Below are 16,613 nucleotides of genomic sequence, written 5' to 3'. Positions count from 1 at the left end.
AGAACTCAAGAAGTTAGACTCCAGAGAACCAAATAACCCTATTAAAAAAATGGGGTACAGAGTCAAACAAATTCTCAACTGAGGAATACCAAATGGCTGAGAAGCACTTAAAGAAATCTTCAACATCCTTAGTCATCAGGGAAATGCAAATCAAAACAACTCTGAGATTCCACCTCACACCAGTCAGAATGGCTACGATCAAAAACTCAGGTGACAGCAGATGCTGGCAAGGATGTGGAGAAAGAGGAACACTTCTCCATTTCTGGTGGAATTGCAAGCTGGTACAATCACTCTGGAAATCAGTCTGGCAGTTCCTCAGAAGATTGGACAAGTACCACCTGAGGACCCAGCAATACCACTCATGTGCATATATCAACATGTAATAAGGAAACATTTTCCACTGTGTTCATAGCAGCCTTATTTATAATAGCCAGAAGCTGGAAAGAACCCAGGTGACCCTCAACAGAGGAATGGATACAGAAAATGTGGTACATTTACAGTGTGGAGTACTACTCAGCTATTAAAAACAATGAATTCATGAAATTTGTAGGCAAATGGATGGATCTGGAGAATATCATCCTGAGTGAGGTAACCCAATCACAAAAGAACACATATGGTATGTACTTACTGATTAGTGGATATTAGTCTAGAAGCTCAGAATACCCAAGATACAAAGACCATATGAAGCTCAAGAAGAAGGAAGACCACAGTGTGGATACTTTGTTCCTTCTTAGAAGAGGGAGCATAATACCCTTGGGAGGAATTACAGAGACAAAGTGTGGAGCAAAGACTGAAGGATGGATCATTCAGAGACTGCCCCACCTGGGGATCCATCCTGTATACAGTCACCAAATCCAGACACTATTGTGGATGTCAGTAAGTGCTTACTGACAGAATCCTGATATGGCTGTCTCCTGAGAGGCTCTACCAGTGTCTGACAAATACAGAGGTGGATGCTCTCAGCCAACCATCGGACTGAGCACAGGGTCCCCAATGAAGGAGCTAAAGAAAGGACCCAAGGAGCTGAAGGGGTTTGCAGCACCATAGGAGGAACAACAATAAGAACTAACCAGTACCCCCCAGAGCTCCCAGGGACTAATCCACCAACCAAAGAGTACACATGGAGGGACCCATGGCTCTAGCAGCATATGTAGCAGAGGTTGGCCTTGTCTGTCATCAATAGGAGGAGAGGCCCTTGGTCCTGTGAAGACTCTATGCCCCAGTGTAGGGGAATGCCAGGGCCAGGAATCAGGAGAGGGTGGGTTGGTGTGTGTGGGGGAATGGGATAGAGGGTTTTTGGAGGGGAAACCAGGAAAGGGAATAACATTTGAAATATAAATAAAGAAAATATCTAATAAAAAAAATGACACATGGTATTTTCACTTAAGATCAAGGACTTCTTACTATGTTACTATGGTCTGTAAAAAGTAGCTGCTGATGTAGCTTCATGGTATTTGTTCCCTGTCCCCAATGTCCTGGGCACCATCGCTGGTGTCACACAAGGGAAGCCAGCTGTGTGATTCATACAGACAATGACTTAAGCATCTCATTCTAATGAGCAGAGTAGTAATTCCAAAATTTTTGGTTTTTTCTTAGTAGAAATAGTATTACAAAAAGCATCACCATACCAGTGGTTTCTGACCAGAGGTGATTCTCTGCATGAACATTTGTCACTTTCTAGAGAAGTTTGTGATTGTCACATCTGGGTGGAGGGTACTATTGTCATTTCATAGGCAGAGGCAACAACTGCTGCTAGATCCACAGAAAGAATGAACTTGGCATAAAATGTATGAGTGTTGAGGGTGAGAAGTCTGCTCTCAGTCAGCCTAGTCTGTGAGGTGTCTCAGTGCGGGACAGGTCTGCAGTGGGAGCCTAACCAGAGTTTGACCCTGTGAATCCACGTGAGAGCTGGATGCACGTGGTACATATCAGGCCCCCAGCACTGCTGGGAGATGGGAGGTGGAGACAGAAGCCTCCAGAAAACTGCAAGCCCACAAGTTTAAAAAGCAAAGCATGGCAGAAACAAGAGGGGCCTCTCTCTCATCGGTGAAGTGGAACAAGGGATCGGACTTCCTCTGATCTCCATGCATGCATTGTGGTATGTGTGTGCCCTGCTCATAGACATTGTCCACAGCAATGATACTTTTTAAAATCAATCAACATTATACCTTTAGCTGGCCCTGCCAGTTTGCCACCAAAACATGTGGATCAGCCTCATTGCCCTTCACTTCAACAGTATTTCATTTTATGCATCTCAATATATTTATAGGTCTAGAACAACAACAAAAAAAATCATGTATTAATTGGCGTAGATATAATATCAGTTGTGTTTATTGGCGACTTGCTCGCTTGTTCTCTCTCTCTCTCTCTCTCTCTCTCTCTCTCTGTGTTGTGTGTATGTATGTATGTATGTGTATGTGTTTTCTGAGACAGGGTTTCTCTGTGTAGCTCTGGCTGTCCTGGAATTCTCTCTGTAAACCAGGCTGGCCTCAAACTCAGAGTCTCCTGCTTCTGGGATTAAAGGTGTACCCTGCTGCCACCTGTTGTTTTGTTTTTCTTTTTTCTTTAGTTGTCTTCCCATCACCATTTGCTGTTGCCTTTCTCTGTCAAGGAGGATGAACCCTGTAAACAAATGCTGGATGAATAAAGTCTGCCATAGGGTGACTGGTGGACATTTCTGTATCTCAGGAGAGCAGTCTGTCTGTAGGTTTCTGGCCCTGGCTCTCTTGACATGCATAGTTCTCTGCATCTCTGGCTCATGACACTACATGATTGCTCTGAGTATATAAAGGGAACCTTTAAGCACACACAGCGTAGGGAGAATGAAAAGATGTCTGTGCTTGGTTGGATTGAGAAAAGAGAGCATTCCTGGAATTGAAGTTTGTCTGTTCAGCCAAGGCTGAAGTTGTGTGTTGCTTAGTGTATTAGCTATATGTCTAGTTGCTGTGATAAAACCAGCTTAAGGCAGGGAAGGCTTTCACTGACTCAGGGTCTAGGGAAGACAGTCATCATCGTAGTGACGAGTTAGAACAGGAGACATTTTGTCACATTGCATCACAGTCAGGTAGCCGGAAAGGATGAAGTCGTCTTTTCACATTGCTATCTCCTTTCATACAGCCCAGGATCCCAGACCATGAAATGGTATTGCCCCTACTTATAGTGTGCTTTCTCCAATCTATAAACTCTCAAACATGCCTGGAAATTTGTTACCATGGTGACTGTAAGCCCCATTAAGATGACAGTCAGTATTACCCACCATAACAAAAATGCATGAAACTTCCCAGGTTTGCACGAACTGGGTGTGATGGTGAATGCCTGTGGTCTTCTTAGCATTCTGCTGGCAGAGGCAGGAGAACTGGAAGTCAAAGTCCTTTCCCACTTTGTAGGGAGTTTAAGACCAGCCTGGATACATTGGACCTTGTCTTAAAACATATCCCCCACTCCATCTGAAATGTACTGGTGTTGACAGCGGATCATAGGTTTCTGCTTTTTATTAAAGTGGGTCATCCTTGGTTCCCCTATTATTCCTGGGGCTTGCAGTTTGTAATTGAAGACTCCTTGTGGTGAATACACACTGACTGTTATCATTTTCCTCTCCTCATGCCTGCTATCAGAATCGATGTCCATCGTAAGGAGAATACAGGGGCGGCGGAGAAGTCCATTACTATCCTCTCTACCCCTGAAGGCACCTCTGCAGCTTGTAAGTCTATTCTGGAGATTATGCATAAGGAAGCGCAAGATATAAAATTGTGAGTAACGAGGTCTAGCCTGCAAGAGGGTTCTTGGCTTTGTTGCAGACTTCTCTGACACGGTTCTTGGGAATTGCTAAGCAGCAGAGGGCAATGCTATCTCGATGGGATAGTGTTTGTTACTATTGACTTGGTGTGAAACATGAAGTCTTTTAGAAACTGAAACAATCCTTTGGATATGGAACAGGCAGCCTTAATGGGGAGGAGACATACAGCTAGAAGAAAGCAGCAGGGCATATAGCCAGGGCAGCTGAGGGCTTCACCCACATGGGCCCCAGGCCTTTACTGGCAGACCTTGGGCATTCTGTTTTTGTCTGCACCCAGCCCCACCATGCACAGTAGGGCATGGAGGTGTGAAAGAGCCTAATCCTATGCCAAGGGCAACTGGAGATTGGTCTCGGGGAAATCAGTCTAGAGCTGAGTGTCTCTGCCTTAGAAAGTTAGGTTGGGTCTGTGCCACTTTGATGCACTGAACAGAGCAAGGAGGGCTCAAGGAGGTAGCCTGGGACCTCATTGCCTTCATTTATTTTGTAAAGTCCACACTGTATGTATGCTTTAGTGATAGGTGTTTTGTGTGGGTATAATAATGTTTTTAGGATAGAGAAAATAATGGGAAAGCGCACTGCCGTGGAGTCCCCTGTGACATTTAAAAAGCAGGATATATAATGTGGAAGAAGACTAGTGGGTATGGTGTCTGTGAGTGAGCTTGAGGACCTGAAGTTGGGTCCCTAGACCCATGACAAAGCTAGCTGTGCTGGTGGCCTTTGGTATCTCTAGCTTTGGGGAACCAGAGGCAGCAGGTCCTGGGGGTTCTCTGGCCAGCACTGCTAGCCAATCAGCGAGCTCCAGGTTCACGGAGAGACAAAGTTTCAAGAGATAAGGTAGGTGGTGAGTGATAGAGGCAGATTTGTGATACTTTTGGCCAACACATATGCACTCATGGGTGTGTATACCTACATGCATGTGTAAACACACTCATGCCACTTAAACATGGAAAGAGAGAAGGAAAGCAGGGCTCCCCTAGGGCACAGTACACAGAGAGCCAGCTCCATTTCTGCTCTTGTCTCCCCAGGTGGGACCACTATTGAGTTTTTAGGACTTGTTTATATCTCCAGGAATGTGGTTTCAGGGCCATCCTGCCACTGCACTTTGGAGCAATGTTTTTTTATTTTTGTGCAATATTTTGATTTATACATTGTGTCCCACTTTGACTAAGAGAATCTATCACTGAGTTTAAATATTACCTGATGTGACTAAAAGAAAGACTGTCTTAAAGATGAATCCCTATGTAAATAATCTGCTATTATTTACCCTCCGACCCGACCTGCATAAGTTGCTGGAAGGTTGCCAGCTTACTTCATACTGGAACCAGTGTAAAGTTTCTCATCTTGCAGTCAGGGAGGAAATGTTTAATGAAAGAACATTTGTCTTTTTATCCAGTGGCTTATTTTCCCTGACTTTATGACCATTTTTCTATTTCCAGCACAGAGGAGATCCCCTTGAAGATCTTAGCTCACAATAACTTTGTAGGCCGTCTCATTGGTAAAGAAGGAAGAAACCTTAAAAAAATTGAGCAAGACACAGACACTAAAATCACAATATCTCCGTAAGTGCTGTCTTGTTTGTGAGTCAGGGACTTTCATATCCTGTTTCTAAGCCTTGTGTTTGTGCACGGCTCTCTGCTTACAGCTGTTTCTGCTCTGCAGTTAGGCTGAGAGCCCATTTCTCAGCCTGCTGCCTGCCCTGTTTCTAACCATCTTGAAAGTATTGTGTGTTCTCACAGGGGTGGCATGCATCTTAATACTCAACATTCATATTTTCCAGCCAAAGTCTTCATGGTATTGTTGGCATTTATTTCCCAAGTTAGAATTTTAACCTAATTTATTTTCTTTTGCTGTATTACAAATTATTCCACCACTTAACAGCTTAAGACAATAGTCAACATGTATTGCATGGTTTGTTTATGTGGGTTGGCAGCTCAGGACCTCAGCATGGGGCCTGTGCACAGGGCTGCTCTTGAGCAGCAGAGGGAGCGAGCCAAGGGAGAGAAGGTGCTAGAAGCTGCAGTGTCTCATGGTGAAACCTCAGAACTCATCATACGGTCTGTACAAGTCAGCCTTTTGCCATGTGTTTAGGGACTGCAGATTTCTCTGTGGAGGGCACGTTTTGGAGTTGTGCTGTCACACCTGGGTACATGCCTACTGTGATAATAAGGAAGGCCTCTTTCTCTGGGGTGATAATCCTTGGTTTATGTCATAGGACCCCAGAAGGTGGAAATGGCTGAGGAGCTGTAAATGGATGGTAAAGTTACAGTACACAGTGCTTGACAGGGATGGCTTGAGAGCAGAGGCTTGAATTACATACTTACATGGTCTAAGGAAACTTAGACTCTGTTATGTTGAACTCATGCCTTCATTATATGATTTAATTTTAAACACATATGAGGAAAAGAAATAGTAGTCCATCCATCTGAAGCAAGGCTAGTCTCCACCATGTTCCCAGCAGCAAAAATGGGTGTTTGACTCTGAGAACATAAAGATGTCACCCACTGCCTGGTCCTTTGAGTCTAGGTAAAGTCTCCTTCCTGTGGTAAAAGTTGCTTTTCCTTTCAAGGCTGTAGACTACTGTAGGCTTAGGTGTGCACAGATATAACTTCTCATGGCTTTTAAAGCTTCAGTAGGACCTGAGCTAAGCAAAGAATTTCTTAATGTTGTTGTCTGTTTAGGGGTTTAAGTGGAGTCAGCATAAACCATTTAAAATTTTAGTCAAGATGGCTTGATTTATGTTACTTCCTTTAGCTAACTTTAAGTTCTGAAAATATTCGAGAAAATTGAGTGCACTCACATAGATGCTGATCTGCCTTTGGGAGAGCTTTACTGCATTCACTTGCTTATTTCAGAAAACACAATTGTCAGCTGCTTCTGACTAGGACTGACCAGTAAAGCCCAGGTCCTTCCTCGAAGCACCAAGCATCCTTTTGCTCACTTCTCCTCAGTTCACTGTCAGGGGTGGAATGAGGGGCTCAAGAAGTATGCCGTGTTTAAAACACGGACATAATGAAACCATGTGCCCAGTCGCCGCTATTGAGGGAGTGGGAGGGAAGTCATTACAAGATCGGATTTGGGTCTTTGGTGCTTGATCCCACATTTTCTCATGATCCTGGGCCAGCCATTGGGTTTCAGTTGCCATGTGGGACTGAATGACTGTCACCCGTCTCCTCCTGATATTCTTGTTTTTACTGTCCTGGCTACAGATTGCAGGAACTGACGCTGTACAATCCGGAGCGCACCATTACAGTTAAAGGCAATGTTGAGACCTGTGCCAAGGCTGAGGAGGAAATAATGAAGAAGATCAGGGAGTCTTATGAAAATGACATTGCTTCCATGAATGTTAGTTCTGGTGTGGGGATGCCATTGCTCTGATGGGGAGTTAAAAACTGTCTCTTGCTAGGAACTCTTTCAGTGGCTCCAGTGCTTCAAGTGTCCTCAGTGAGTTGTCAGCACCATCCCAAGTCCCTGCAACGGCCACGCAAGCCTTCGCATTGGCTCAGCTGTTAGTGGTCTCTAGCAATTTGGGTAGCTTTCCAGCCTTGGCTTCTTGATACACAATGAATGATTAACATCTGCCTACCAAAGGTTATTATTTCTTTCCTATGTTAATTTGAGGATGTGAGCATTAGAGGCAGGTGAATTAAGTTTTATTTCCTGCCAACAGTTTGTGGGCCACAGCTTTCTTCTCTGTATCAGATAGCTGGTATCGCCTATTGTACATGCTCTTTAAGATTACAAGTACCGTGCATATAAACTTACTATTAGAAAAACACAGGTTAAAGTGCTAAGGTGGTGTGGAGTGAGCCCAGCAACTTGGAAGGCTGAGGTGGGTGGATTGCAAGGTCAAGTCCATCCTGAGAATTTAGATGGTCCATGTCTTGAATAGAACACAGGTTGAGAGGCTAGTGTAGCTTCTGTGCTAGAGTGCTTGCCTCAGCCCCTACAATGCAGAGCAATAGAGCAGAAACACGGGTTTGACTGCTGTGTTACCCATGTAAGCCTGGGAGATTGAGAATTTCCTATGGCAAATGTAGTGAAGGCTTTGGGAAGCAAACTCCTGCCACTGTGACAGAATGGTTCAGGCAGTGGAACAGTTCAAATGCCCACGTGTAAAAGGTGCTCCCTAATGTGAGGCGGTGATTTAACAAGCTTCAGTTGGGCCTGTCGTATGACACAGTAACCTGAGAAGGGTACAGCTATACAAGCAACCAGAGCATCTGTACACATGTGAATACACCGACTCAGTATTCCCTCCATGGCTCCTGTGTCCTCCCAAAGGTGTGCTTAGTGTGAAGACTGGGCCTGATCTTTGAAGGGTTCAGCTGGAGGCAGCGCTTGTTCTGAGTACCTGGTGTGATTTCAGAAGGTGCAGCTGACTTAGTTCCTCTTCAGTAGTGCAGGACTCTGAGGCGGTGTGGAAGACCCTCAGTGTGCAGAGCACCAGTCTATCTAACGTGCTCTGAACTGGTGCAGGAGACAGGGACCATGCTTCCCTTTCAGACTCCTCAGTGAAGTTCAAACCTGCCCTCAAATTTAACAGTGCTGAGAGGTGGCAACACGACCTTAATAACAGTGCTGAGAGGTGGCAACACTACCTTAATTCTGTGGGAATACCTCCTGTGTTAAAGAAACTAGTCTTAGTGTAGTAATTTTTTTTTCTTTATTAGACAAAAGGTCACAATCTGAATTCTGACATTAACAAATACTCATTCCCTTGATTCCTTTGGTAGAAAATTAAAGGTCCTCTTTTCCGTTGCAGCTTCAAGCACATTTAATCCCTGGATTAAATCTGAATGCCTTGGGTCTGTTCCCACCCACGTCAGGGATGCCACCTCCCACCTCAGGGCCCCCCTCAACCATGACTCCTCCCTACCCACAATTTGAGGTAAGTTCTTTGACCCTGGCCGCCACACTTAAACACCATAGTAACGCTACAGTCCAAGCTAAGTGGTAAGATGTTCATGCCAAACTCTGTGTTGTGTGATCTTGAACTTGTCAATGGAAACTTAATTTGATCCCCAGATAATAAGCATGAGTTGTTTTGAAGTATTTGGAGTGGTAGAGCTATGCAAATATGTCATTTCAATAAAAAATTAGTTTTGGTAGGTTTGTTTTGTTGGTTTGTTGTTGGTTCTATACTCCCGGTTCAAGGCTGATAGCGTTAGTGTTGAAGCAAAGAGGTGTTTAGGAGATCCCCATGTGCACACTTGTAAGTTCAGCACTCCTGCTAAGACAGGAGGATTGCGAGGTTGAGGTAGTCTGGCTTCCATAGCAAGACTTTGTCTCAAAGAAAAATTTTCTTTCATTTTTACCACCTAGAAGTTAACTGCTTTAGAAGGTTTGGATAGGCTGGGTTTGTTTTCCATTGGGTGTCGAATGTTCCTGGTCAGTGAACCAAGGGAGTTTATCTCACAGTTCTACTATGTTCATATATAGAACATGGAATAGCTTGTATTCTGTAGAGATTATATAACAAATGTGTTTATTCATTGAGACAGGACTTTTTAAAAATTTATTTTATGTGCATGAGTATTTGCTCACATGTATGTATATATGTCTGTACCACATATGCCTGGTACTGACAGATGTCAGAAGAGGGGTATTGGATCTCCTAAAGCTGTAGTTATGAATGGCCATGTGGGTGCCAGGAACTGAACCCAGGTCCATAGCAGGAACAAGTGCTTTTAACCACTGAGTTTTCTTTCCAGCTCTGGCCCAGGGATTTAATTGTTTAGACAAAGTCTTTCTATGTAGCTCAGGCTGACCTTGTGCTCGCTCTCTTTCTACCCTGCTTCCCTGTGTTGTGAGCCATCATGATTTTCTAAATCTTATTTTGATATCCAGTTTTTGAGAATAGCTCTGCAGTTGAAAAGACACCTATCCAGGAAAGTAGAGCATCATTCACTGAGTTTGCATCATTGGTTTTCAACATTCTAGGGTCATCCATGACGGATTTCTTTCTCCTTTTGTTTGACTCTATTAATACAGCTACCATGTACCTTAAGAGACGTTCAAGTGTTACAGTTTGAGAATTTAATTGTGCCACTACCTAGAGTAAAGTAAATTGACATTGGTATTCTTCAGGAACACTAGATTACTAGCCTGTCAGCACTGTACTATTTCAAAAATAAGAATTTCCTTTTCTGTCCTGAACCTGTGCTGTGTTTGTGCTTTTACATGAGCAAAGCCATAGGGAGCAGGCCAGTCCATGGTCTCTGCTTCTGTTCCTGCCTCTAGGTTTCTGTCTTGAATCTTGTATCTTTCTCTGCAACTCACCTGCCATATCTAGTTATTTAAGCCTGGAAACTATGTAACAAATTGAGGTTGGCTTTCACAATGGTAACTAAATAAGCAACTGGAGGTGATAGTATGTAAGCACCTGTATTTTCAGCTACTTGGGGGTGGGGCAGACTAAAGAAAGGAGGACTGCTTGAGCTGACAAGTTCATCACCCTGGGCAACCTGTAGAGCATGTGTCTCCAGTACAGTGTACACAGATTGTCAACTGAATATTAAGTATGAATAGATTCAGTATACATCATGTGAAGCCATGGGTACTGTGAAGTAGCTAGCAGGTTTGCTCCTGATGGTGACCGTCTTGGGGAAAGAAAATTGGAGTCACCCCAAGTTTGACCTAGCTCTGCTGTGAATTTGTGCCACTGAAGGTCAGGCTCCCCATTGCCCTGGGTCTGTTTTTACAATGAAAAACCTGTAATCTCAGCCTCCAGTGGCTGGGGCATGAATATTGCTGTTGAGTTCTAGGTCAGGTTGGGCTGCTTGGTGGGACCAGGCAAGCCTAGGCTACAGAGTAAGACCTCACGGTGAAAGCAAGTACAGGGGATGGGGATAGAGACCTGTGTTGATGCTAAGCACTTAGGAAATAGAGGCAGGTGGATGGATCTGAGTTCAAGGCCAGTCAGGTCTACATAGTGAGTTCCAGGAGAATCAGAGCTAAGTGTAGACCCTATCTCCATGTTCCCCTAGAAAGTATAGTTTAAGACTACATAAAATACATGTGTAATTTACTTATTTTCTTAAAGAATTACCTTAGAATTGCCAATAGAATCATAAGGTATTTTCATGAAGTGTATTTAGATTGAGAGGGAGTGGAGAATGCTAATACAGGTAAAGTCAAGGCCACAAACACTCTGGCTATAGGAAAGAAGTGTGGCTTAGTTTTTGCTTTTTATATCCCGATGGTGATATCTTTAAGAAACATTGGTTTTTAGGGGGCTGGGAGAGATGGTTCGGTGGATAAGGGTACTGGCTGCTCTTCCAAAGGATCCAGGTTCAATTCTCAGATCATGACTGCCTGTAACTTCAGTCCCAGGAGACATGACATCATCTTCTGGCCTCCACAGGCACCAGGCATGCACACACACACACACATATACACACACACACACAATAATAATAATAATAATAATAATAACCATCATCATCATCATCATAAACAAACATACATTGGTTTTTATCAGTCCTGTGGAAGTTAGTAGGAAATTTAAACTGGATCTTGGGGTGAGAGTTCTCCTCCCCTTTTATGCTCCCTTGTTTTTACAGCTTCTTTCTGTACTTGCCTCTTTGTGGTCATCCCTCCCTGGTGCTTTTCTCATTCATTCACTGCAGTTTTCTGTGGAGTTCAGCATTACTATCTCCCTGCCTGAGGGGAAACTAGCTTTTCTGAAGCTGTAACTCCCCCAGGTTGGCTGATTAGAATCCCCTGGGAAGGGCCCTGCACAGCTTCCTTTTGAAAGCCCCCTAGGTGACTTGATCTGTAGTGAGACTGCAGCAGCAGCCACCCTGTGTCCCACTTTCCTGAATCAAATCTCAGTGGGAGAGGGCAGAGCTTGGGAGTGTGGCTGTGTAAATGTTGCCGGGAGGTTTCTTGCTGCTCACTCATTGTCAAGAGCTGTTCCACAAGAGTGTTTACTAGGCAGGAGAGGAGACATAATTGCTGCAGGAAAACATATTTTCTTTTCACATCAGTGCATGTGAGGAAAGATTTGAGAAGACCATAAACACCCTGCTGATGTGTTCCTCTTTCTATCCTGTTTTGTTTTATTTCAGAGAATAGTTTTAAAAACACCCCCAACAACAAATACCTTTACCCTTTTATCTTGAGAGCACCTGTCACTCAAACTCTAGGCATTGGTCAAGTCAAAACACGTCTGTGGGATGCTGCCACATGTCTGTTCTCAGTCTTCTGAGTCTACTGTGGCATGTTGTGTAGATGAAGAATGTGCTTGCCTCCGTGGTATGGGAGCAGAGGACTAGCTTAAATGTTGTCGTAGGGTCAAGGTTTTATGGCCCAAGGCTAGTGGTGAGCCTACTGCTCCTCCCAGGACTGTTTAACACCATTCTCCAGTCCAAAGTAATTACTCAGGCTCTACCAGTGGTTTTCAGTCCAGCCAGCAAAGAAACAAAAAATAATGCCAATGCCTGTAAGGGCAGTGTCTGAAGCATGTGTTAATATTTAACCCTTGAGAGGCACCCAGCTTTGTCTAGCTGCAAGGAAGCTGGGAAGCAATTGCTCTAGGAATAGCAATGTGTCTGTTAAACATGGATAAGAAAATAAATGTTGGAGCACCCATTCCTGTCAGTCTAAGTGGGCTTAGCCTAATGGAAGTCCTTTCACCTCTTAAAGGAAACTCCAGAGCTTGTGAATTCTTTCAGAGAGAAAGGGAGACTCTTAAGTTGTAGAGGAGGCTATTTCCTGTTGTAGGCTCCACATCTATAGATTATTTTTGACATGCAGAGTATAAACAGGTGTTCTGATAATTATCTTGTTTTGTGGATATCACCTGAAATAAGTTCCTCTTTCACGTAGATATCTATGATTCTCAGCTTAATTTCTAAATCCAAATCACTGATATGTTAGTCCCCCAGTTTGAATTAACCCAGTTGACCACTGCTAAGTATTCATTGAGGAGACAGAACTTGTACAGTTTTTTTCTGTTTTGTTATTGTTCTAGTGCATTCCTCTTTAGTATATCTCAGAAGGTGTCAAAAGAAAAAACATAGTGTGCGTAGGGTTTTGAAGGATCAGTGGCCTTTGGTATCCACTAGGTGTCTTGAAGGCAAGAAATAGTATATACCTATTTGTATCTGGTAAGTGGAACTACTTTGGGAAATATAATTTAATAATATATTAAATATATATAAAATATATATGTATATAAATAACTTGCCTGCATATGTCTGTGTAACACACCTGAGAAGGCCAGAGCAGGGTTTTGGATCCCCTGGAACTGTAGTTTCAGAAAACTGTAAGACAACGTGTGAATTCTGGGAGTTGAACCTAGGTCCCCTATAGAAGCAACAAGTGCTCTCTCAACTGCTCAGACATCTCTCCAACCCCAAAACTATAATTTTTAAGGGCAACAGTTAAGTTTACCAAAGCCTTGCCAGTTTTGCTTTGTTTTGCTCTGTTTTGAGACAAGGTCTCATATAATCCAGGTTGGCCTTGAACTCACTGTGTAGCCAAGAATGATCCTGAATTTATGGTCTCAAGCTTCTTCCTCTGAAGTGCTAGGATCACAGATGTGCACTACCCTGTTTACTTTTCTGTTGTGTGGGGACTGGATTCCGGGCTGTGCACATGCTAAGCAGGCTTCTGCTAACTGAGCTACATCCCCAACCCTCAGCATTCTCTTGTTATTACTTCATTGAAGAATGTAGTGTTGTGGGTCCTGGGTATGAGCTAAGGGTTCCCAGGTATCTACTCTGGGAGTGGTGAAGCTGACCATCCTTGTGATAAGAAGCTTCCTTTCTTCCTGTTCTTTCCTTGTTCCTGGCTAGGGAGATAGTTCAGTGGTAGAGCTCTTTACTGTGCAAAGCTCTGGATTTGATTGATTCTCAGTCCCAAAAGAAAGACCTTGCTATTGGCACTTATCTCAGAGAATTCCAAATACTTACTAAAACCAACTTCACTTTTGATGTTGTGTGAGGTAAGAGTGAATCTTTGCTTTTATTATAAAAGTATATTGCTTGTTAAGAGGAGTTTGAGTGTGTGCGTGCACATTTGTGAGTGTGCATGTGTGTATTTGTAGGTGCACGTTCATCAATTGCATGTGGAGATCAGGGATTGGATTTGTGCATCATCCTCTTGCTCTCTGCCTTATTTTTTCTATTGTATGTTTCTGTGTGTTCATGAGTCTGTATGGTATGTGTTTCTTTATATGGTAGATGTGTACATGTAGGCACACACATGTGTATGGATGTACATGCACTACAGCTCAGGTTTGGAAGTCAGAATGGGGGGTGGGGCAGTCTTAGACTTCCACTTTGTCTGAGGCAGCTGCCTGCCTCAGATCCTCATGCTTAGATGACAAGTACTTTGAGCCACTGAGCCATCTCTGTAGCCCTACACCTTATCTTTTGGAGTAAAGTTCTTTCACTGAATCTGGTGTTCATTGATCTGGTTCAGCTCTCAGCCAGTAAGCTCCAGGGATTCACCTGTGTAGATGATACTCAGATGTATAGATGCATGCCACTGTGCCTCACTTCTCTTAAGTGCTGCCTTCCAAACTCAGGTTTTTAATTTACTGATTAACACATCTCCCTATCCTTGAGAAGTAGACTTTGGTGTGTAAACCTCACCCCCAACCCCACTTCCCCACCCCCATTGCAGTAAATCTCCAACCCAAATAAACCCCAGCCATGAAAATACAACTCAATTAATATGAATACAAGCTGTGCATCTAGATTGGCAGATCTACCACTACACTACCATCTTCCCCATCTGTGAGACCCCTTGTAACTTGTGGTTTCTCCAGGCTTCATGCTTCTGCTCTGCTTTCCTTCCACCTCCTCTGTCTCCTGTTATCCCCTCTCTCTCCCTCTCTCCGCCCCCTCTCCTTTTCTCCCCAAACCTTCAGTTCTACCTTTCCCTCTTTCTCTGTGCCATCACTGGCTCTAGCCTTTATTTTATAAATTAAGGTGGGAAGAAGGTTTATAGGAAATCACCCGAGTGCTGACTTATTCTTTGTTCGAAGCCCCTCACAGGAGAGTGGAATTAACATCAAATATAATTAGCCCCAGGGCTATCCGCAACACTTCCCCCTTTCTGTCCAATTAAAATACTATTTTATCTCAGATGTAATTGAACACAACTATTACTACTTTGTAATTTATAAAGTACAAGAGACCTAACACCAAGTCCATCTTTGTTAATTAAATAGAACCTCTGTCACCTATAGTTCTGCACCTGGCTATATCCTGGCTTAGAATGTAGTTTTTCAACCCCATCAGAAATCCAAGAACAGTTGATATTAACTGAAAATATATAGGAAGCCTAACATAGCTTCCAAAACAGCCAATTAATAGAGACCGCTGATCACCTGGACAGTCTCTTACTTCAACACGTTGGAGCATCGGTCTTCATCCTTCTGGTCAGGGTCATCTGACAGACTTAGAGAAACAGGAATATTAAGGACTAGCCTACTCTGTGTCTGCAGAATCAAGTTGTCCTAACCTGTAATTGTGTCCTTTCTTTGGACAGTATTTTGTCTGTAGATGAAATGGGCAATTCTTGCCTAGTGGCTGTTTTGCCAAAAGTGGAGTAACTCAAAGATGCTCAGTTTCTTCTTTGAATCCAAGACAGGGAAAACTGTCAGGAGCAGACTAGTCTCAACAAGTGAATAAATAACATTAAACGTCACATTCTGTGGATGTCTGACGTTTTTGAAAACCAGCTCTCTATGTGAAGTAATCTGGACTGTTCTCTGTTACCTGCTCTCAGTCATTTCTAGTTAAAATAACTGAAAACACCCTAACAATAAGCTCAGAGCCATGGATTTCCTATTTGGCCCTTAACTCACAGGCTTAAACATTTCAGATATGTTTATAATAACAGCAATAGAAGAACTGGGTCTAAGCCGTGTACTTCCAAATATTTAGTATCAATAGAAGAATTTTATACCAATGAAAACCTTTGATTTTTGCATCAAATTATGTATCATTTAAAAAATTATGACTTCAGCTTAGTAACAATTAAAGAGATTTCTACCAAATGAGATTATGGCTATGCAATCAATTCTAGATATTCCTCACTGTTCCAATTATGACCATTTCTACATTCCCTAGAAAGACAACCTATAATAGCCACCTCCAGCCCCAAAGCCTAGGGAACTGGGACAACGACTCTTCATAACTTCTTCAAGCTGAATATGGGTGTTGAAGATGTTTTTGAAGGGAAGGGGAAGGATAGGGAAAATGGGGGAGTTGGTTGGCCTTAAGAAGGCCACACCAATAATTGTATTAGTCTGTGTCCTGACTGGATCCAGATGAAAAACCAAAACATCAGAAAATCAGGCAGGTCAGTTCAGCATGTCTGACAATGAGACTGACCAGGCTGTATATTCTGTAATGTATAAATCTCAGAACAAAATTTTAGTATATCAAGATAACGTTTTTGTTTGATTCTCTGGAATCTAGTTCTTCAGGGGGTCTCCCTCCATCAAATCTGATCCATATAACTCTGGAAGGTGTAAATACCTTTATCACCTTTTCAAAAACACAAAGACAAAACCTTTTCCCCAAATCAGCATATCCTTCAGCCAGTAACCAGGAAAACCTGTAGCTTGCCCTCTGTCCCAGAGGAACAATAAAACAACCACAATACTCAAAATCACACACATTTTAGCCTATTTAGGCCTTTCTAATTTATCATGTCAGGATATTAACCCAAAATCCCTGTGGAGTCCATGTTAGAGAATATGAGTCTCCTGCAGACTTTATTTTTTTTTAATTTTTTTTATTATTATTTTTTATTAGATATTTTCTTTATTTACATGTAAATTTCTCCCTTCCCAGTT

The 16,613-nt window shown here is 42.9% G+C and overlaps 1 protein-coding gene across 7 annotated transcripts in view; it reads left to right on the top strand.

The window, feature by feature from the left end:
* The window catches only part of Igf2bp3 (insulin like growth factor 2 mRNA binding protein 3), a 135,481-nt gene that overhangs the window by 101,428 nt on the left and 17,440 nt on the right, over positions 1–16,613 (top strand). For all 7 annotated transcript variants that reach the window (XR_004121976.1, XM_031381815.1, XM_031381817.1 and 4 more), the window contains 4 exons: positions 3,615–3,749; positions 5,233–5,355; positions 7,003–7,138; positions 8,559–8,684. Coding sequence is in view for 6 of the 7 variants with exons in the window: in XM_031381815.1 (XP_031237675.1) it covers positions 3,615–3,749; positions 5,233–5,355; positions 7,003–7,138; positions 8,559–8,684 (520 nt within the window). In the remaining variant the exon portion in view is untranslated. The remainder of the gene's footprint in view (positions 1–3,614; positions 3,750–5,232; positions 5,356–7,002; positions 7,139–8,558; positions 8,685–16,613) is intronic.

Source organism: Mastomys coucha, unplaced genomic scaffold, assembly GCF_008632895.1.
Source record: "Mastomys coucha isolate ucsf_1 unplaced genomic scaffold, UCSF_Mcou_1 pScaffold20, whole genome shotgun sequence".
Taxonomy (NCBI): domain Eukaryota; kingdom Metazoa; phylum Chordata; class Mammalia; order Rodentia; family Muridae; genus Mastomys; species Mastomys coucha.
The sequence above is the reverse complement of the archived record's forward strand: the minus strand, read 5'-3'. Positions and strand labels throughout refer to the sequence as shown.